This window comes from Lissotriton vulgaris, chromosome 6 (genome assembly GCF_964263255.1).
Source record: "Lissotriton vulgaris chromosome 6, aLisVul1.2, whole genome shotgun sequence".
Lineage (NCBI taxonomy): Eukaryota > Metazoa > Chordata > Amphibia > Caudata > Salamandridae > Lissotriton > Lissotriton vulgaris.
Window position 1 is genome coordinate 201,327,188 of NC_141694.1, and position 22,344 is coordinate 201,349,531.

The 22,344-nt window shown below is 41.5% G+C and overlaps 1 protein-coding gene across 1 annotated transcript in view; it reads right to left on the bottom strand.

Annotated features, from left to right (window-relative positions):
* The window catches only part of LOC147707021 (adhesion G protein-coupled receptor F3-like), a 239,009-nt gene that overhangs the window by 100,083 nt on the left and 116,582 nt on the right, over window positions 1–22,344 (bottom strand). Inside the window, exon 10 of the mRNA XM_086925615.1 lies at window positions 22,309–22,316. Within this exon, the coding sequence (XP_086781741.1) occupies window positions 22,309–22,316 (8 nt within the window). The remainder of the gene's footprint in view (window positions 1–22,308; window positions 22,317–22,344) is intronic.

Below are 22,344 nucleotides of genomic sequence, written 5' to 3' on the forward strand. Positions count from 1 at the left end.
CCATTATCAACGAATGCTGTAGAATCCCTGGGGGCTAACACTCCTCTCCTTCATGTATGGTATATGCCCGCCTTATCTTCCCCCTGAACCTTATAAACTCTTTTAGATTCCTCTGTGCGTATTCCACCGCCCCTATATTGTGTCCCATTTTCGTGGGCAACCTCTAGCTGCGTAAGTTACCTTTTCAGCCCCTGAGCACCAGTCTAGATCTTCCTCACAGTCCTGAAAGTCCGGTGGTCTGGCAGCCCCCCACCCCCTGGCAATATTTTTTTTCACTACTATTGCAGCGGTTTTCAGCCAGATCATTATGCATTTGGACATTTTTATCTCACCTATTACACATAATATTAACCATCTTGGTTCTAATGGGATCTCCTTCTCCGTGACTTAATTCCTGTTACTTCCTTCCAGTAGTGGTGGATGTACCTACATTCCCAGAGAATGTGATAGAAGGAACCCAATTCCCCACACCCTTGCACAATATTGAGATGTACCCCGGCCCCACTGATGCAGCTGTGTCCTGGAAGCATAGGACCTGTGGAGGATACGCAACTGAATGAGATGAAACCTTGCCCCTACTGACACTTCATGAGGACTCTGCACTGCCTCCTTTCAATCTTCGTTCCCTAGGACTCCCAGGTCTAGTTTTCATGCTCCCCTCAGGGGCTCAACTGGGTTGGGAGAATTATATAATATTTTCTTATATGTTAGTGAGGTAGCCTTAGTTGTCATGTGCTCAATTAGTAGTCTATCTTCCAATGGAGAGTACTCCACCAGTGTTTCCCCTTCCTTGATATATTTGCACAAGGAGTGGCTCGGCTGCAGGTATCTATACCTTTTTGTATCAGCCAATTCATATTCAGCTTGCAAATTCTCAAAACGTAATCAGTGCACGTCCCCTCCAAATAACTCCCAGGCCTTCAATTTCTAGTAGTTCTTATTTTTTTAATCCAGTCAGGTTGTGTGAGAACTACTGACGACCTAGAATGGACATGGAGGTGGACCATGTGGTGAGAGATTGTATTTTGTGTTCAAGTAATCATAAATCCAAGGTGGTGAGGGAATCGACTTTGTAGCCAATAGAGATTCCTGAAGAACCCTGGGCAAAATTTGGTCTTGACATTGTATATTCTTTCAAATTGTTACCTCTCCCTGAAAGATATGAATTTGTTTTGGTTGATTGCACTTCACGTGGGCCAGGGTAAGTTGTGCACATTCAATTACAGAATTCCCTTGAATGTGTTTGAATCTGAGTGGATTTCCAAGTCAATTGTAACTGCTGATGGAGTCCATGATGTATCAAAGGAACTGCAGGAATAATATTTGAAGAATCTTTCCATTGTGCATCATAGGACAACTTTGTATTTTCCGCAAGCAAATGATCTAGTGGGAAAATTGTATAGGCTGGTTAAACCTTGTGTTCACATGGCTTTAGATCTCAGGGTGACCTTAAAGGAAGAACTGCATCGGATGTTGGCACACGGTTTCACTCCTATTAGTGTTACTAATGTGTCACAATTTATGCATCGTAAAGGGTAAATGCTAGGGTCCAATTTGGATCCATTGTGGTTGAAGAGGAAATGTACCGGCAAGCAGAAAGAAGGAAATTAAAGAAGCAACATTTCTGAGAATTGGTGGCATCATCAGATAAAATACAATTAAACTACCAAGAATGTTTTGACAAAATAGATTGTGTGAAGGCCAGAGAGTGATTGATTGGTGGGGGGGGTTTACTTCAAGAAATCTGAATAGGCCAACGTCAATCAATTGCCCAGTTGGAGAGGGGACAGGAATGGCGGAATGTCCACATCAGTGAAGATGCCATTTTGTAGGAACAGCCGAGAAAAGTCCGGGATATGTAAAGAACTTTGGGGTTAACAATATTTTATTGCTAGTGTATGTATTTTTTATTTCACATCATGCTGTAGGGTTCTTGTAAAGTTTCTAATGTAACCGGCTCAAAATCTGTTGTTGTGGTTGTTGTGGCCCTTTGACTGTACATCTTTTCTTCTTTTCTCCCTTTTGTCTGTCGAGTTTTGTTTAGGTAGGGGAGATGTGTTGTGACCTGTTTTCTTTTCAAGTGTATATCTGAATAAATATGCAATGTGATGATCTTTCCACTTAGTCTCTCTTTGTTTCAGGCAAACTCGTGATAATGACCTGAAATAGTCGCATGAAATAAAATGTAGACTGGAAAAAACCTTTGTTTTTATATCCATGGACAAAATGTAGTTATTCATGTCATTATTATTGGTCAGTCATTCATGACCATGGTTTAACCATATTGAAACGGACGCACGAAGAAACGCAGAGATTATTACATCCCGGGCATGTAAGCGTCTGATATTACAAAAGGCTATCCTTTACATCTTCGAAATAGGGAGGACCTCTGATGTGAAGATCCCGTATTGAGAGAAACTTTAAACAAAATATTTTGGAATAGGATCTCATCTATCAGCGTTAACTATATATGATCAGAAATGAGCTCACCTTGAAATCACAGATCGCCCAGTAAATTAATTTTGGACGGTATTGACCTACTTGTGGGTCTATATACCGGGGCTACCTGTTGAATTGCTTTAGATAAACAACTATACGGACGTTTGGCCTTGACTATTTCCCTAGCATCTTCCCACGCACTAATATTTACAAAAAGAAGGTTTAAAGTGCTTGGAGTTATAAACTGTTACTATTGTGCCTGAAGAAGGTGGTTGGACCTTTATTGCTACCAAAACGCGTTGTTTCTTGGTCAATTTATAATAAAACAAGGAAAATTAGTTTTTATGTATATGTCTTTGTATAATAGAATATCTATTACATAATGTGAAAAACTGATGAACTGTCCTTGTTGCACTTTACCTTTTTATGAATTGCTTTCAACAGATAGCATGGGTAAAAATCGTGAGAAGAATATTGCGAGACATTGTATTAGTACATTGTGTTGTTATTAGAGCAAACAGCTACAGTCTGATTTATTTTAAAGTTTTATGAAATATTGAGAATTAAACAAATAAACATTTATATTTTTGATTGATTGAACAATGTGTGCTTGTGTGGTGGTGTGCGACTGAGTGGAAATAAGCATTTACATGTGTGGTATGATAATTTCCCAAAGGGATTAATTTTTAAGACTGCTGTTAACCATGTTGTTGACATCACATTTTTCTCAGAAAGTGTTAGCCATTTGTAAGTTCTTGCTTGCCATGCAAACTGAATACCCTCTTGAATGTTCACAGGCAATGGCTTCCTGTTCATACCCAACTTAAATCCCTCTCTGTATTTGACACACCCTCACATAGCGACAAACCAGCTTTCCTAGTTCAAATGTTCCCTGTAGCTGCAGTGTCTGCATGAAAATTAACATCTATCACATGATTCTCAAAATACTTGCACCTAAAAATAAAAAAAGAACTTCTCCTTATTTGCACCCTCTCGAAAAACCTTCCTTCTCAACTGAGGATGCCAACCTGCTTCAAAAGTAATATAACCAAAAATAAAACCTCTTCTTTTTCTCAGCTTTCACCTCCACTCCTACTAATCCCAACCTGTGATTTTTTTCTCTGCTGTTTTGGGTTCTGATTTATCTTCTCCCCCCTGGAATGTTTCTGTTTCAGTGACTCTCTTTCAAACATCCAGACAATTCTTGTGCCTGCATATTTAACACACAGGCTAAGAAGCAAGCAAATCCTAAATCAGCTTATGCTTACTCTGGTAACTTGGCACAGAGAAGACAGGCAATGTGTAAAGTATTTGTGCAACACTACAAAAAGTAAAACACCAAACAAAAAGATTCCACACTTTTTGGGAAAATAGAACGTAATTTATTAAATAAAACAAGACCAGTAGAATTTGAGATTTTAAATTCCTACGTTTTTTAGTAAAAAGAAAGGTAAGAAGCAGTAAGTGCTATTTGGACATCTGTTTGTGCCAAACCAGGACAAAGTCAAATGGCCAGGCCGACCATGAGGGATAGGGGGTTGCTACAGGGACCCAGTTAGGCCTGCTGAACCAAAGAACCTTAGTGCTGCTTGCGAAGATGCATTGCACAGCTGAGGCGAAGCATTGGTTCTGAAGTGCAGAGAGGCTGCGGTGTGTGTGAGGTCTTGATGTGTTGAGGATCCTGTCAACAGGGTTTACGATGTAAAGTCCGGTGTTGAGGTTGTGAGGCACAGCAGGGGCGATGCACCAGTTCCGATGAGCGGTTAAGCTAGGATGCGGAGATCCATCATCATCGCTGAGGCTTCTGTCAGAGAGGGATGGGAAGAGCTTGCGCTGGGTAAAGCATTGCACAGCTGCAGTTGTGAAGGCAATGCGTTTGTACCAGATGCAGGAGGCTGTGGTGATGCAAATCTTCTGCGACAGGTCTAATCCACCCAACAGTGGCGAAGCATCGGTTCTGCTTGAAGATATGCTACTCAGCAGAGGAGATGCATTCGTTCTGCTCAGGGACATATTGCTGGAGATACATCTTAGGCCCACTTCAAAGGGTCCAGGACTGTGATAGCACCACTTGGTTGGACAGACTAACAGATGACAGAGTCTAGGTGCAGAGCAGGCTGGTTGGAAGTCCTTTATGCCCCTGAGACTTCAGATCAGGAGTCCAGCCAGCTAGCCCTTGAAGACACTTTGGGTTCAAGTGATGCAGCAGGTTCAGTCCTTTTCACCCTGCAGGAGGGCAGCAGGCTAGCAGGTTAGCACAGCAAAGCAGGAGTCCAGCAAAGAAGCAGTCTATCAGAGTGGCAGTCCTTCAGCAGCACAACTCTCCAAATTCCTGGCAGAGTCTTCACAGGTCCTGAAGTGTACTGAAGAGGTGGTGTCAGAGTTCCAGTACATATACCTAGTTGTGCCTTTGAAGTGGTTGAGACTTCAAAGACAGGCCTTTGAAATGCACAGAGGTTCTCCCTTCTTGTCTTGGCTCCTGACTCATGGGGGGAGGGGGTTACCCAGTCCTTTGTGTGGGGACAGGGCACAGTCTATTCAGGTGTAAGTGAGGCCTGGCCCAGCTTCTCCCTCCCATCCTGCCAGGATGGCCTATCAAGTCACACCTAAGCTCCCATTGTGTGTAGCTGTCTTGGGGAAATACGCAAAGTCCAACTGCCTTACTGTTATCCACCTCAGGCATGTGATCAGAGACAGGTAGCAGGCACCAAATGGATAAAGTAAGTAAAAACAACTTTCTAAAAGTGCCATTTTCAGAATTGTGATTTAAATCCGACTTCAATAATCAAGGTAGAGGAAATGTAGTGTATTATGACTATTAATATGACATCAATTTATGAATGGTATCTGTTTTTGAAGATATGTTTTCAGTTTTTACGTTCACCCAGTTAGTAGATTTAAATGCGAATCTGTCAAATATTAATTTAATTAGATGGTATTACTGTGAATATTCCGTTCCTTTATTAATTTCAAACCACCCAATATCTTTGTATCTAGATAACCGGGAAATTACATACATTGGACATTTCCTTAGTACTGTAGTAAGCTAGAGATTCGGATACTTGTTTTTATGTAAGTATACGTCACGCATAGATATATCTCCATAGGTTAGCTCGGGTTTCCTTATCATCATCCAGGTGAAATAGTCAAATATCTTTGTTCATGTTGTATCACTGACAACGAACTACCGTTTTTTAGAACATCTTTTTTCTACTACATAGCCCACAATGATTGCCGTAAAGTAGTTCAATGACCCTATTTAAGGCTGTATGGTATCCTTCCGCCGCATTTTCTACTCGTGTCAAGCATCCCAGAGTTTTGAAACAGCATCTTACAGCCGCCGGTAAGATTTTGTGTGTAAAATAATAGCCACTGGTATTTACACGCTGATACACAGTCGGCATTTAATTCACATTTAAGTTTTCCCCCCGGTCTTGTATTTTTAGCTATTGCGGATAGCTGCAACGGTTTCATAATTGGAAACGCTGAAGCTGACATACTGTATCTCCAGTCTTGAGTAGATTAGATACTCATCCAGGTACTTTGGACTCTTATATTTCTTTCTGACTAAGCACGTGTTATGACCAGGCACAAGAACTGTTTCAGAATATTTAGTGTTTTTTACCGCAGTACTCGTCAGGTTTGGGTATCGTTATCCACCAGAGTTCTCGCGCTTCCGTTCAGCTTGTTCTGATCCCACACAGTGATAATGCCGCATTTAAGTTGTTGGTTACATTTTGGCTTTTCTGCTACTGTTTTTCTAGATCTCGCTGTGTTACCCAGTACCACACCTTCATAACAGAAGCTAGCGCTTGGAAGTAGCTACAAGGTATGCAACACGTATTACTTAGTTTATGACTATTCAGATCTATCTCCCTGCATATACGCCCTGGTTGTTCATATACTTTAGTTTCAGTGGTGAGTTTCGAAATAGCATCGTAAAACATCTTTTTACTCATCAGTGTCATCTTATGACGACCAACGAAGTTCACGTATTTAGTAAATAGTTTTTTTCCGATGTACCGAACATAACAATCATGTTATCTTCAGTTTAGGAATGATAGGTGTGTTAATAAATATCTCATGCTTGTTATTTATGGTATCTTGTGATTTACATCTACTAGTATTGCGACTACAGATTCAAAGGGTTTTAATTTATTTTCATTCTTCCAACTTTCTTATTATATACCATTGTTTGTGAAAATGGAAAGTAATGTGTATATCTGATCAATAAGTATGCTCTATGTGTTTGATAACGAATTTTAATTTGTTTTTGAGATACTTTTTAACATTGGTAGAGAGGGTAGCAACAGAATAAAGTTTACGTGCAGTACCCCCTCATCCAATTTTACTTCACACATGTTCTTCTTTGTTTTCTCACTAATTTCTGCACTGCGACATCAGTCCCCCTTCTTCAACACTCAAACATCCTCTTAGTTGAGAAGTAAGACCACGGAAAATCTATCTGATCATGTGAGGGTTTTTAACATTCTCAGCCCTCCATGTGAAAGATAATAGATAACACCAATGGTGGTCTTAAGAGGAACCCAAATGAAGAAGGACGGTTCCGTGTGGTGACTGATGGGCATCCTTATCTGACCACTTGGTGGGTTTAATGTAAGGCTGACCTATATCTCTATAGTATACACATGGCATGGTAAAAGAGTCCTCTGTAGGTGCATATCCGGCGTTCTTGTTCTTGTTATCCCAGACCCTCTGATACTTTTTGTCTTTCAGTATATGCAGGGGCCGCATCAGAGTTTGGTCTTTAAAATCCCCTTTGACCCTCTTTAAATGTTTGTTGTTCTTGTCCACATGACCACCTTCATGCATTTATGTTTTTTCAGGTATTCGCCCCTGAAGAAGGGAACAGGGTTTCCCGAAATGCATTGGGCGACGCTTCTTCACAAACTTAGTTAGCATTACGATTCTCCGTGTAGCACATGAAATGGATAATAATGTGATTCTAGGAAGCTTTTGACATGGAAATGTATTGTCATTAGATTCTGTTATATGTATATGTTGTCAGCAATTATGTATCAAAGTTAATACTGATGCTCGAATCAGAAAAGTGTTTGATCAACTTGATTGCAAAAAAATAAATTTGCAAATATCTTGAATTCTTGAAAAATTATGTTTTGTTTTGACTAATTATTCTTTGCATTGGTTTAAAAAAACAGAGAAAGGATTTCTCTAGGTACAGTGCACACTGCAGGTAGGCTTCGCGTACCTATACACACACTTTAAATCTGACTTCACCATAATATTGGATTTTAAATTGTGATTCCAGAGACACCAAACTCGAAAAGGCGACCCTTCACAATTGGGAATGCCACTTATAACATGTAATAAGGTAATCCCAATGTTATCCAATAGGAAAGATAGGCATTGCAGTAAAATGAATAGAAGTATTTTTTTACTACCAGGACAAGTAAAAAGTACCTTTCTGATACATTGGACCTGGTTAATTTAATCCTGTTAGTACCGCTAGCCCCTTTCTGATGCCTTAGTACTGGGAAACCCTGTTTGGGCAGCTGTGCGCTTCATAGATTTAAATGATAATAATAGCCCTTCCCTCTGGGTTGTCCAAGGCCTATCCTAGGGATGTCTTTTATGTTTAAAAAGGGAATGTTTAAGCCTGGCAAAAGGTTTATTTTGCCAGGTCGACATGGCAGTGTAAACTGCACACACAGGCTCTGCACTGGCAAGTCTGAGACATAGTTATGGGCTACTTAAGTGGGAGTCATAACTAGTGCTGCTAGCCCATAAGTAGCATTTGTTTACATGTCCTGGGTAGGGGAGTTCCACTTTACTAGGGACTTATAAGTAAATTAATTATGCCACTTGGGGATGAACCAAAGGTACGATGTTTAGGGGAGATAGCACAAGCACCTTAGTGGGAAAGTGCACAGAGTTCTAGTACCTGAAAAAACAGGGTCAGAAAAAATAGAGGAAGGCAAATTGTTGGGGGGAAGACCACCCTAAACCTGTGGGGTTTAACACATGGCCTCCAGTAGGAAAGTAGGATTTGCTTTCATGGTTACCCCCACTTTTTGCTTGGTGTCAGTATGTGTTTGACCTAGTGTGATCGAGATCCTGCTAATCAGGACCCCATTCACTGACTTTTCTCTCTAAATTGACCATGGCAAGTACTTTTGTACATTCACAATTGGCTACTGGTGTACCCTTTTAAATCGCTAGTATACGGTTCTAAGTTACCCAGGGCATAGGTTCACCAGGGGTTTGCTGTGGGCTGCAGCAAGCATTGTGCCACCCATGGAAAACCACTTAAACAGTGACTGCTGTGCTGGCATTGCAGTCTGTGTGAGTTGGTGCTTGGACCTCTCACAACAGATAAAAGTTTCCTTGCATCTGAGGTCACTGCACTTAAAACCTATAATTCACCTGTTTTGCAGGCTCTTCAGTCGTGAAGTAAGGGTTCTTCGTTATAAGTGTGAGGATGTCCCTGCATGAGCAGGACGCCCCTGCAACCCCGGAGTTCATTCTACAGGCTTTGTAAGTGTGTCCAGCCATCTTAATAGATATAGTGGACATCAGTCATTATGAGATGTCTAATTATATAGTGGTACAAAAGACAATGGTCTTGGACCTCAATTTGTAGACGGTGTAGATGATACGAATCAGAACCTACAATCATTATTTAGAAAATCATTTCCTGAGCCTATACACTGTTAGCTCAAAGTAATTAATACAGTCAGTATACTAAAAGTGCAACAACCAAAATTATTTCTCTAAAAAACAATGGTTTTATTCCATCATGATTAGGGCAACAGTAGATTCCTTACTGCAAGGGACAAATGACATGGTAGAAAATGAAAGGTCGCTCCAAGGGAACGTGCAAAAAGAGAGTCAGTGAGTGTTTTTAAAATGTTTATGTGTATTGGTGAATCAGTGGGTATGTGAGTGACTTTATGGATGACTTGATGGGTGCATGTATGACTGCTTAAGTGAGTGATCAGGTATCTCAGTGAATGTATTGGTGAGTGACTGGTTGTGTGGATATTTGTATCTGTCAGTTGATGTCTAAGTACTTAGTTCCTTTCTATCACAGCGTGGATGGCACTGTGCTAATCCTATGCTTAAAGATTTTGATGGAAGACCAGAAAATGTTGCTGGTGTTGTAGGCTGCTCTATATAGGAGCTACACTCCACTTAAACTTAGGGAATATCCACAAAACAAACTAGATGGCATCGGTAATGTCACTGACCATGTCATGAGAGATGTAATATGTGAGGTCATAAGCAGTGCATTTCAGGGCCGCAAGTTATAGTTAGCTCAGCTTACTATAACTGCTAAATTTCACTGGTTTTGTAATAATGAAACTTAAGCCTAACTACAACATCCCTGAAAACTTAGATTTTCTCAGAGAATGTATAAGTATGTGTATGTATGCCTGATTGCCACTGGGACTTTATTAATTTTCACCATCATGAATGCACAAGGGTGCTGAACAGCGTATTCTGCTGACAGACATTACAAGGTATTTGCCATCACTCACCCTAATGGAATGGTGCATTCTGGAAACTGTATGCCACAATCAGTCAGGTGACCTGGACCGTTACAAATTTGAAGGCACAGACACTATTGGTGTGATTCCTGCCCGTGATCGAGGCCAAAAGTTGCCGAAAGTAGTTGGGACATTAAGGATTGCTGTGCTTTAAGCTCGAATAAAAGGCTCCTTGTGCACTGAAGTGGGCCTCTTGTGTGGTGCTTCTTTTTATGGAATTGCCGGGTCTCTCCGTGCCCGGTTTGAAGAGGCCGCCCTGTAGGGTCGGGTGCTCCCCAATCGGAGGTGTTTTTCCTGGATGTTAATGAGGGAGCATGACCCACACGCTGCCGCCAGACCTACGAAGGAAAAACCAATTAGGTAAAAATGACGGCAGCGCTGGAAGGGATTTGGTCGGGGATGACTCCCCTTCCAATCGTTCAGTCCACAGCAGCATGAAAATCGAGCAAGGTGTTTATTTCAGCATTGTGCTTCAGACAAGGAATCCTGCCTGATTACCACTGGGACTTTATTAATCTTCACCATCATGAATGCACAAGGGTGCTGAACAGCGTATTCTGCTGACAGACATTACAAGGTATTTGCCATCACTCACCCTAATGGAATGGTGCATTCTGGAAACTGTATGCTACAATCAGTCAGGTGACCTGGACCGTTACAAATTTGAAGGCACAGACACTATTGGTGTGATTCCTGCCCGTGATCAAGGCCAAAAGGTGGCGAAACTAGTTGGGACATTAAGGATTGCACTGAAGTGGGCCTCTTGTGTGGTGCTTCTTTTTATGGAATTGCCGCGTCTCTCCGTGCCCAGTTTGAAGAGGCCGCCCTGTAGGGTCGGGGGCTCCCCAATCGGAGGTGTTTTTCCTGGATATATATATATATATATATATATATATATATATATATATCACACAAGCAAATGTCCCAGGCGGGGGGAGCAAACAATAGCTGGCGCTGGCGGCGAGGAATGGGACAACCTCGCTTTATTTTTGAAGCAAAAAAATCCTCAATGAAAAAGACGCCGCGCACCACTTGCAAGATAGTTTTAGTGCTTTATTTTCTGTAGGTTTTCTCCCACCCTACGCGTTTCAGACTTTCCCAGTCCTTGGTCACGGTTTACAAACAATAGTCCCTTGTTTGTTTTGCAATTTTATACACATACACCCTATTGGCCTGTTACAATGCATTATGGGTGTTGTAGGCAGTTGCAGTTTTTTTCATTTATCAACAATTTACCAAATGCTTTGAGTCTGTTGGGATTTGTTTAACGATGTTTAGCGGGCTAGTACCGGCTAGTACCAGTTAGATTATCACCAATACAATAATAATTCATACATTTATGAAAATAAATACATAGATGATAATAAGCTGTTGCTTTATATATTATCACATGTTCAGGTTAATTAAAGGCTGAGTAAATGTAAATGTACATGTACATGTATTTATACAGCGCAAATCACTGACCGAGGTTGGTATCTAAGCGCTTGCTTAGGGAACCCGTCCTGGTATTCCCCTGTGAGATAACCCCGGCAGGGTATCCACAAGGTGAAAGCCAGGCATCCCGCCGCATGGGCCGTTGTGGAGATTAAGCAAGCTATTGCCCAGAGTCGCAGAGTGTGAACCCATGAGTCGAGAAGGCACCGGAGCGAGAATTATCGAGTCCGTGGAATTTCTTTAGCCCAAGACCCGCCGAGGCGGGGAATTGAACCCTGGTCCAGGGCCGAGCTCAGCTTCCGGGTCTGCCGCCTCTAACCCCTGAGCCACACTTCGCCATATTTACAACGAATGCCCAGACATCAGATTATCCTACAAGCTTTTAGCATTCAGAACAATAAAATGTCTCAAGATTCTGCTTATCTACCACATTCAATTTAAACGATACATGAAGTATACATTTTTATGAAGCTCATAGTTCAATCCTTAATATTCAGAATACTCTTATAAGTGTCTTGTATCAGTCAGTATTAAGATTTTAGAGATGCACATACATCTCATCATCCCCATTTAATCCCATAGGGGTCTTTGTTTGTAAAAAATATATTGGATCAACAACCTGTGCATTGAAAAAGCGAATTTTGGAACACATTCGCGCAATACCGAACAATGACTAACCTACCCCTGAACCCTAAAAATACCTCTGTACCCCAAAACCCAAACCTAGCCCTGAACCCTAAAAATACCCCAGTACCCCAAAACCCTAACCTACCCCTGAACCCTAAAATACCCCTGTACCTCAAACCTAGCCCTGAACCCTTAAAATACCCCTGTACCCCAAAACCCAAACCTACCTCTGAACCCTAAAAATACCCCTGTACCCCAAAACCTAAACCTAGCCCTGAACCCTAAAAATAATCCTGTACTCCAACCCCACCCCTGAACCCTAAAACTACCCCTGTACCCCATAACCCAAAACTATATCTGAACCCTTAAAATACCCAAACACCCCAAAACATATACCTCAGTACCCCAAAACATATACCCATATACCCATACTTACCTTATCCAAACATTAAAAAAAAACATGCTTTACCATTCATGCACGTTGTAAACGTATGCGTGGTAAAAGCATATAAAATGTAATGCCATGCGTTATAATGGCATTGAGGAGTCATGGTACTTTCGCAATTAAAGTATGCCGAGTGATGGTATGCGGAAAGAAAGTTGCGGAATAATGGGTGTTTACCCTCCCCCAGTTAGTACATTGGTGGCACGGCGGCCCACATCTCCACCAACATACTCATATTTTTTCACCACCGATTTGAAAAATGCACAGGGCTCTCTCATTGATGGCCAGCACCGACATACACTTTTAGACACACCTCCCGCCACAAGTTCTAGAATTGCGAACTTTAGAACTGGGGAGCTACGTTCGAATCTCGGCATCAGCTCAACATCCTGTGATTCCAGGGAAATCGCTTTGTCTCTCCGTGGCTACCACAAATGAATGTGTTCTTCTGTAATGTAAATTGTGCTCATGCCATGTTGTGGAGTTCGCGCTATATAATATTGCAAGGAAAAATAAAGTAGGGAAACTCGAGTTCACACACTACTGAACGCGCACTCTTAAGTGCATTAACAGTGCACTGTGAATCGGAGCGTTTCACAGGCCTGTCACAGATAAGAAATGCTATCAAACCGAAATCCTACAAAACAATATACTACTGGCCGGCAGCAATTCATACCCGGACAACATCGGGACGGGCTGCTAGTATATACATACATACATATAGTTAGGAAATGGAATTAAAAAAACCTTAGAAATACACTGAAAAAACCAAGGTTGCAGAGATGTTATAGTTAGAATCCATCCTCTGGGGCCCGGCAATTTATAGATGGGGTAGGGGGCTATGCGGCCACCTCCACGGGCCGAATTTAGGCCTGGAGACCCCATCCCCGGGGCCTGACCATGGGCACCCACTCACCACTGGGACTGTGGGGGGTACCTCAAGGCCCTCTGGGTCCCTACCTGCTCCCTGCGTCCTGTGCTTTTGGAAAGAGGGAGCTGTTGAACATGTAGCTCCCTTTGTTGAAAAGCAATTCTGCTCCGCTCCAAGTCAGTGAGAGCATTTTATATGCTCTTGCTCACTGAATGCAGAGCAAAGTTTGCTATGGCTGTAGCCACGCCATAGCAAACTGAAATGTCCAGGGGGTGGGATCCCCAGGACATTGATGGAGCTGGCCCTGAGCGGCTGCCCACTTACATTGCAGAACACAGCCTCGGAAGGTGTTTGTCTCTAGGGCTCCAGGGCCCCCCCCCCCCACTTCAAGTTTTGCAATTTGCCCCTGGGAGGTGGGGGTCCCCAGGGCTGTGGGGGGATGCGCAGCCCCCCACATTATTGTTGAATTTTGCCCCAGGAGATGGTGGTCTCCAGGGTAGCGGGGGCCACATGGGCCCCCATATTAAATAATAATTTGCCCTTGGGAGATGGTGGTTCCTAGGGCACAGGGGTTGCCTAGGACAACCCCATCTCACTTTTAAAATATCCTGGGGAGGTGGAGGTTCCCTGGGCTTTAATGCTATAAGGAAGGGGGCCTGTGTGCCCCCTCCTAAGTATTGTTACACTTGCAGGAGTCTGGGCTTCAATTAAAAAAAACTTGCTGAGAGTCACAGATCCAGGCTGACTCCTGCTGTAATTTTTTTTAATGCTCTTTTGGCCCTGGCCTAGGTGGTCAGCTTTTTCTACACTGCCCACTTTTCTTTTTTTTAAATCTTTTTTCTGTTACTCTGTTCAGCCAAGTCAGAAAATGGCTGCCAACAATTCCTGTTTTAAAGTGTTGGCAGCCAATCAGACCTCAGCATGAGATCAGGAGGGATTGAGGATCCACTGTGTCCCTATATACAACTGGATTTTGTTTTACTGCTGAACGGATTTACACTATTTAACAAAAAGGACTCTTTCTGGACCAACAGCTACCTTCCTGTCAAATTTGGTGTAATTCCGTTCTGGAGTTCGGGCTGTAGCCTTATCTAAAGTTTCCTATGGAAATTAACATGGGGAAAACGCATTTTGGGACCCCCCCATTTTCTTGGCCCCCGCTTGACAGATCACCCTGAAATTGTCAACACAGCAGTTAAAGTGAGTGGCAAATCAGTTTTGAGGATCGATCAAACAACACTAAAGTTATTGGTAAATGAAAAAACACACATCCTACGCAAAATAGGTCCTGACTATAACTACCTACTGACAACCACCAGTAGGTCATATATCTATATATATAAAAACGAAAGTATGTCTGTCTGTTTGTCCTTTATGCATTACTACACCATTCATCCGATCCGCATGAAACTTTTGGAAGTTGTTGAGTACACTCCCGCGAAGGTTTCTGGCAAAAAAAAGGATAATTTGTTAAATATCGTCCCCCCCGTCCCCCCAGGGCCCTCATAATCTTTCCAATACTGAACGTTTACAGTTTCCGGTGCGACTCGCTTTTGCAATGACTATCAACAAAGCACAAGGACAAATTTGGAGAATCCGTGCTGCTCACATGGACAACTGTATGTGGCCAGCTCACGCGTCGGAAAACCTTCTGATTTATTTGTGTTCGCACCAGACGGAAAAACAAAAAATACCATGAATCCACAAGTACTAGAATAAATAAACAGAATTAAAACAATACTTTAAAACGTTTTCCATATTAAAATGAATAAGTTTCAATAAAAATGACACAAGGTAAATTGAATGTTATCATAACAAGTTTCCTTAAATTTCCTTTCTTCTGAGATCGCAGCAACGTGCAATGGTAAGCTAGTATTTATATAAATATATGCACACCTTTATTTCTGTTTTGGGAGGGTGACTCTTTCAAACCCCTCTTTTTTATAAAATGTAACCCCCTAATCTCCCTTTACCTTTGCTCGCCCCTAAACCCTAAGAAACCTTTTTCCACTATACCTGTACAAACCTCTATTCCCTACATTCACCCTTACCTCCTTTACCTCTACCCAGCCCTAAACCCTAAAATCCCCCTTTTATTCCATTATTTCTACTTGCCGCTTAATCAAAAAATCACCCTTACCCTATCTTTGCCCACACCGTTACCCTGTTTTTTCTTTAACATAGCATTAAAAGAATGGTATTTAATAAAATATATATGTATATTTATGTACATACAACTTCCACGCCGACCGCCACAGGCAGACGCCCTTCCACGCCGACCGCCACACTCACGAGAGCCATATACTGTGCGTTCCTTTTGAAACTACGACTACAAGAAATATTCACAGCCTCAGACTTCTGACTCTCGGAAGCTAGCTGTATGAGTCCATCAGGCATATATCTACATATGTATCCATACGTTCCGGTTACCTCTGCTGCATAGCTGACTCCACTCTGTATGACCATTTTCTTAATATCCAACCCAGCGTACATGCCATAAAATGGTACTTATATAAAGCCTGTCACTCAGTATCAAATTTTATGAAAGAAGAAGAAATACCTTAAAAGGATTATATAACCTTAACCAATCATGTAAAGTCGTGTGGACGGAATAATATCCCCCAAGATATTTATGTTATACTTCCAGCCCATAAAGGACGTTTAGTTTTTTCTGCAACTGTATTTAGTGCAATATATGGCCACCTGAAGAATGCTAGCCAGCCGAAACGCGCGTTGTGACCTATCTTGCCATATTGCATTATCACGTGTTTTGTTATGTTTGTCTTTCAATGGATTTTAATATTTATTCACTATTAAGAATTTGATGAAAAATACATATCTGTATACAATGAATATATTCAAAAAAATCCAAAAAATGAAAATATAAATTCTTAGGATAAAATAAATTTATACAAAAGAACATCTATTATCTTGTGAGTGGTGAGTTCATCTGTTAGTATATGTTGGTTATTACATTATTTGTGGTTTATTACATTTGTGTTGTCACTTGACAATAGACCTTTAACAAATAGTTTAGTTTCCCTATGTATAGCAAGTGTATCATTTTTTATAGATAGGGGTCCCCTTCTTTCCAAAATATTTATGTACATACATGCAGAGTAATGTACCACGTGTTAAAGGATGTGTCGTAAAGGTAAAATCCCAGTAGCTTCACTTATCTGAATGGTACTAACCAACATGGTAAAGAATGTGGGTGAAGGGCAGGCAAAGTAAAGACTACAGGGCAAAGGTTACTTGCAATCCAGACAAGTCTGCTCAATGTATCTATAGAAATAGAAAATGATTAGGCTGGGACACCAAAGAAATATAATTAGTTCTGCAAAGTAGTCATTGTTTAATGTTGCCCGGTGCATCCAGCCTGGTCCCATGAACAAGAAAAAGCCATAATACCATGTTTAGAAATAAGTTCCTTTTCTATAGAAACCCTCTTAAAAACTATGGGGCATATTACCAACAACTAGCGATAATTTTTGTCTCTAACTTGTTTAGAGACAAAAATTATCGCCGCACATCGGCGATTTTTATCGCAGATAAACCTTGCTATTAACAAGGTTTATCGCACATGCGATAAAAAACGGCCGAAATGCATGAATATCGCTGAAAAGTCAGCGATATTCATGCATTATCGAGCAAATGCTCTTAGCCATGTTATCCACCTCCCATTGGATAACATGGCTAAGAACTGCTCAGGGCAGGTGTTAGCTTTTGGAGATATTCCCGCTTAGCGCGAATATCTCCAAAAGTTGGTAATAGGAGATAGCGATGTTAGCGACTGTTTTCAGTCTCTAACATCTTGGCACGCCCACTTTGCATCTCATTAGTGATAAATATCACTGACATGCAAAGTGGGGCCCAAGATGGTCGCTATCTCCTACTAGCTGTCGCTAACTGGTGTTAGCGACAGCTTGGTAATAGGGAGATAATTTTATCTCCGCTTTCTTGGCTTTTAAAGCCAAAAAAGCGGAGATAAACCCCCTTGATAATATGCCCCTATATTTTTCAAGAAGAGTGTGTTTGACAAGAATGAATGAATGTAAGTACTTTATGTATGTATTTGAAGTGGTAATATTTAAACCTACAATTCAAAAATATAATAATCTTTTTGACCTATGCTTTACATTTAATATTCAAGTACCCTCCTATCTTGAGCAAAATTGTCAATATTTTTATATTACATGACGGGCTGAACTGAAACACTAACAAAAGTCTTGTCACTCTTCTGCTTTTCTTTGTGAGCCACCATATTGACTTGGGACACATTTATGTTTAGTATAATCAGATGTGATTGACAAAGTCTCAAGCATGTGGCTCAAAGGTGCTGGTCAAAAAGCCAATAGTTGAAGCGGGAGTGCCCACTCTTAGCAACCATATGTCTGCTGCACAGCTGTGCTGTCAAAATCCAGACCTAAAAAAGATATGATGAGCAAAATTAGAGAATCAATTGAGGAAATCAGTAAGAAGAATAAAACTAGTTATGTGTTTCTCCTTTATTATGCTTCATTTATCAAATCCTTGTTTTGAGGATTGCTATGACACACTGATTGATAGGATAACATGTCTAGTGTGGGTTTTAATGAAGAAAGTCTTTCCATCATGTAGATCAGTGGCAGAAAAATTGTGGACAAATAACAGGTAGACTATGCAGCAAGACAAGGACATGGGTGGGATTCCAAATACTCGGTCTAATCTGCAAATACTAGGTAGATTGTATAGTGAGACAAGGACCTGTTTGGGATTCCACTAGCCCCACCTACCCCACAGAGTCCAAGATATTGTCAAGTCCATATTCCATGCTCTTGCCCCACCTTAGGTTAAGAGCACATTCACCAAACGGATATGTATCACCAAGATGGGGTTCCCTATACACACGTCTCTGGAAGCACTCATCAATACTCCTATTCATTTCTGTGCAACTTGTGTCATTCCCTACTTCATTTGTTCAGTTACAGCTAGTAAGGGTGGTGAGCAAGATTAGCCACCAAGCCACTAAACCATGCTACAGGTTTGTAGACTGAGAAATCAGCTACACGTATGGACTTGATCATTCATTAAAATTGCCTTTTTTAACCTGACACCTGAGTTCCTTGACTCAGTTTTCAGATTGTGGTATGATCACATAGTGAAGAAACAGAAATGATATCTCAGTTTCTCATTTAGAGTCTGGAGGACGGCCCTAGACTGTCCTCAGCAAGTCGTCAGCGTGCCAGGTCAGCAAGCACTTTCTGCTCAATTTAAGATCTACACTAGCCTAGAGGAGATCTGTAAAGCCTTCACTGCAACTGGCAGTGCAGCAGTTGTGGTAAAGACAGTAAACTTTGTTCAGTGGTTGCAATGTTTGTTGTGCATGCTCAGCAAAGTTTTTGTATTCCAGATACAAACCCCCATAATGCAACTTCATTGCTGAAAAGCACAAAATGATTGGCTCTGAAATGCAGAGAGCTGCCTTTGCTTAGAAATGCTTGCCATGCATTGCGCACTCTTGCAGGGATAATCATACCTTCTTAAGCCTAGTGGGCCAGCTGTCACTAAGACCTGGCGGCCCTGAGGTGGACAACCCAACAGGGCATAGGTTTACACCAGCTGCCAAGTCAAGTCTCTATTGGTGTAAACCTTTAGCTTTACCCACTTATAAATGTGATGATGGGGAACTGTGAGTTGGTGGGATGGGAGCACTGCTACTTTTCCAAGCTCTAAATTACTCCCTTGGTCTTTTATATTGCACACCTCGCTTTAAATGGCACTGAGCTTCAGACAGTCTGTCCGTATACACTAGCTGATTTCCAATATAGTAGTAGGGACTATCATGGTGCCATCCATTTTAGAAGAATCTGGAGGTCAGGAGAAAGCTGATAAATACAAAGATCTATTAGAAGATTGTCTTGGTCTGAGAGGATGGGCATAACTATTTAAAACAATTGGTGCAGATGCAGAGCTAGGTTGCCCCCAAAATAACCTCTACCTAATAGATCTCTGTAAGTTGGCATCCTTCTTGGGCTCACTCTGTCATTGGGAAACTGCTAGGACACTGCCATGAATGCTATTGACTTCTGTAATTTCTGCCCTTCAGCAACGCAGATATATTCTCTCGTCTGCCCTTCTCATATATGCTGATATCTGTCTGGTATGTCGAGACTTGGTGCAGAGACCAATCCTGAAAGGATAATGATGTAGTTCTAAAGTGAAGATGATCCAAGAGACAAGAAAGGCAGCCATTAACACCATGCTGTGCTGGTCCCAGAGGTGTGCCTGTCCCAAAGAAAAAGGTAATGGAGCAGCAAGGTGGTTTTCCAAAGCCTGCCCATGGTGATCCTACCTATTTCTTACCTGAGTCTGATGACGACTGCAAGAAACTGCAAAAGACAGAATGGGGATGGGGCCACCACCATCACAGATGTGCTGAAGGTCTAAACCTCATGTCAATTACCTCTCTAATGTCCCTATGTGGCTGCTGATTTGTCTCCCATGTAACACAGGATGACTAGGTATATAAAACATGTCCTAGTTAAGACCCGGACCATCCTGATCCCTACTCTCTGGAAGACACCTTTAACTTTGCATCTAGTGTCGCTACATGATCACGTTCTACACAGACAAGGTACCACAAGGAATTTATAGAGGGCCTCCATGCAAGATGGAGCCCCCACATACATATCTTTATCTCTGTAGCCACTACACTCCTCTACTGTAGTTGTAGTCAGTGCGTGGACCTCCTCACTACAATACATTTCTATGCAAACTTCTGAGCACTGAATAAGGAGGTAACTGTAGAAAATTCTCTTCTCCTAACATTGAACACATTATTTTGATAATGATGTACACCAAGTATTTCACAACCCTAGACTCTTTTTCTGAGTACCATCAGATAAAGTTAGAGGACAAATCTCAAGAGCTCACAGCATTTATATTGGCCATTGGTGCTTACAAATTTAGTAGGATACTGTTTGGCTTGATTTCAGCTGTCTCTGTTTTCCAAAGGGCTTTGATGCTCATTCTATTGGATGTACCGGGAGTAAGGAGCTAGCAAACGTATGTGTTGGGTTTTACTGGGACAGTATAAGAACATGATAGGATAGTTGGGGGATCTTGAGGAGATTCCAACAACCTCACTTACCCTTGAAGGCTAACAAGTATACATTTAGGAAAATGGAAGTGAGCTTTTAAGATCACCTGATAACTGCCAATGGTGTGCACCCTAAGAAAGAATTGGCAGATGTGGTCTGAAAAATCAAGGAAGCTAAGAATAAGGATTAACGACATTCATTCTTGGAGATTGTTGTGTACTATAGGAGATATGTAAAAAATGATGCTTTTAAAGATTAACAGTTTGAGGAAGTTTGCTAAAGAAGCAGTGTCAGGAAGACTTTGAATTAGCGAAAAAAGAACTGAACAATGCCTTAGAAACAATTATATTCTCAGATGTGAATTTTAAAGGGCTTGATGCTGTTATTTTGCAGAAAGAAGGAGGAACAGAACCTTTGGTAACCTGTGCCTCTCGAGCGCTATGTTTTTCTGAACATACTTACTTTGTAACAGAGAAAGAGACATTAGTGCTAAGCATGGGCGGAAAATCCGTTCCACTTGCGGATTTTGCGGATTTTCGGTAAATTCGTAATCCGCGAGATTTGCGAATTACCCGCAAAATCCACGAACGGAAATCCACGAACAGGGATTGGGTCAAAAGTTCAAGCTGACTTTTGTAACTCTTTTAGAATGGCGCCAGCAAGCTGCCAGAGCCATTCTAAAATAGTTACAAAAGTCAGCTTCAACAGGAAGCTCTAATATATAAAGTAAAGCAGGTGCTGCTCAAATTCAGTTACACAATCATTAATCACCCCCAAACTTGGGGTGATTAATGATTGTGGAACTTAATTTGACCTTCAACTGGAGCACTTGCTTTACTTTATCTATTAGTGCTTCCTGTTGAAGCTATTTCTAGCAATTTTAGAATGGTGCTGGCAGCTTGCCGGCGCCATTCTAAGTGGGGCTGAGGGCAGAAGGGCACAAAAGTGGGACAGAGGGCAGAAGGGGACAAAAAATGAGTGGGGCAGAGGGCAGAAGGGCACAGAAAAAAGTGGTACAAAGGGCAGATGGGCATAAAAAACAAGAGTGTGGCAGTGATTAAGCAGACAAAAAAAACCCTGCGAAATTGCAAAGCGCCTCACGAACACCCGCGAACACGCAAAGCGCCTCGCGAACACCCGCGAACACGCAAAAATAAAAAAATCCGCAAATTTGCGCAAATTCGCATATTTTGCGGATTGCCAATTCGCAAATCCGCAAATTTGCCCATGCTTAATTAGTTCTAAACTGAGCAGTTGGTTGTTTTTGGAATTATGTTGGGTACAAACTGTTTGGTACACTCTGATCACAAGCCACTGAGGAGGGAAATTGTCATGTAGAAAGAGTTTTATGCAGTTTCAGCCAGAATTGGAAGGTGAGACATTTCCCTTCAGGAATACTAAGTGAAGAAGGAATACATTCTAGAATATAACAGCTGATAGTGTATCTTAGCTTCTAGGTGAGGATATGGAGAGGAATGTGAGGAGGAGAAGGTGGCTGTGGATGATATGGTCTGTGTGTATGGTGTGACTTCAGGGATTCTGACGGAAGAGGCATGGCAATTAGATGCAATTGAGAAAATCAAGGAACTAAAGAATAAGGGGAATGACCCTTATCCTTAATAAATTTTGTTAAAAACTATGCTGACAAGATTAGTAGTTTGAAAAGTTTGCTAAAGAAGCAGGCTATATTTGCTTGAAGTCAGCTGTGTTGAGAAAATATTGAATTAGTGAAACAGGAGCCCACCCATTCTCTATGACTTTGAATAAATGCAGGAAGTAATGAAAGAAACCTTATAAAGCGCAACTTCTACCCAAAGGAATTGTGGCGCTCCAAGCCAGGGCAAGATTCAATCAGCAGGTAAGAACAATCAAAGAGAAAACAATCAAGTCTTAATGAGGTTTCTAAATGTGGTGTAG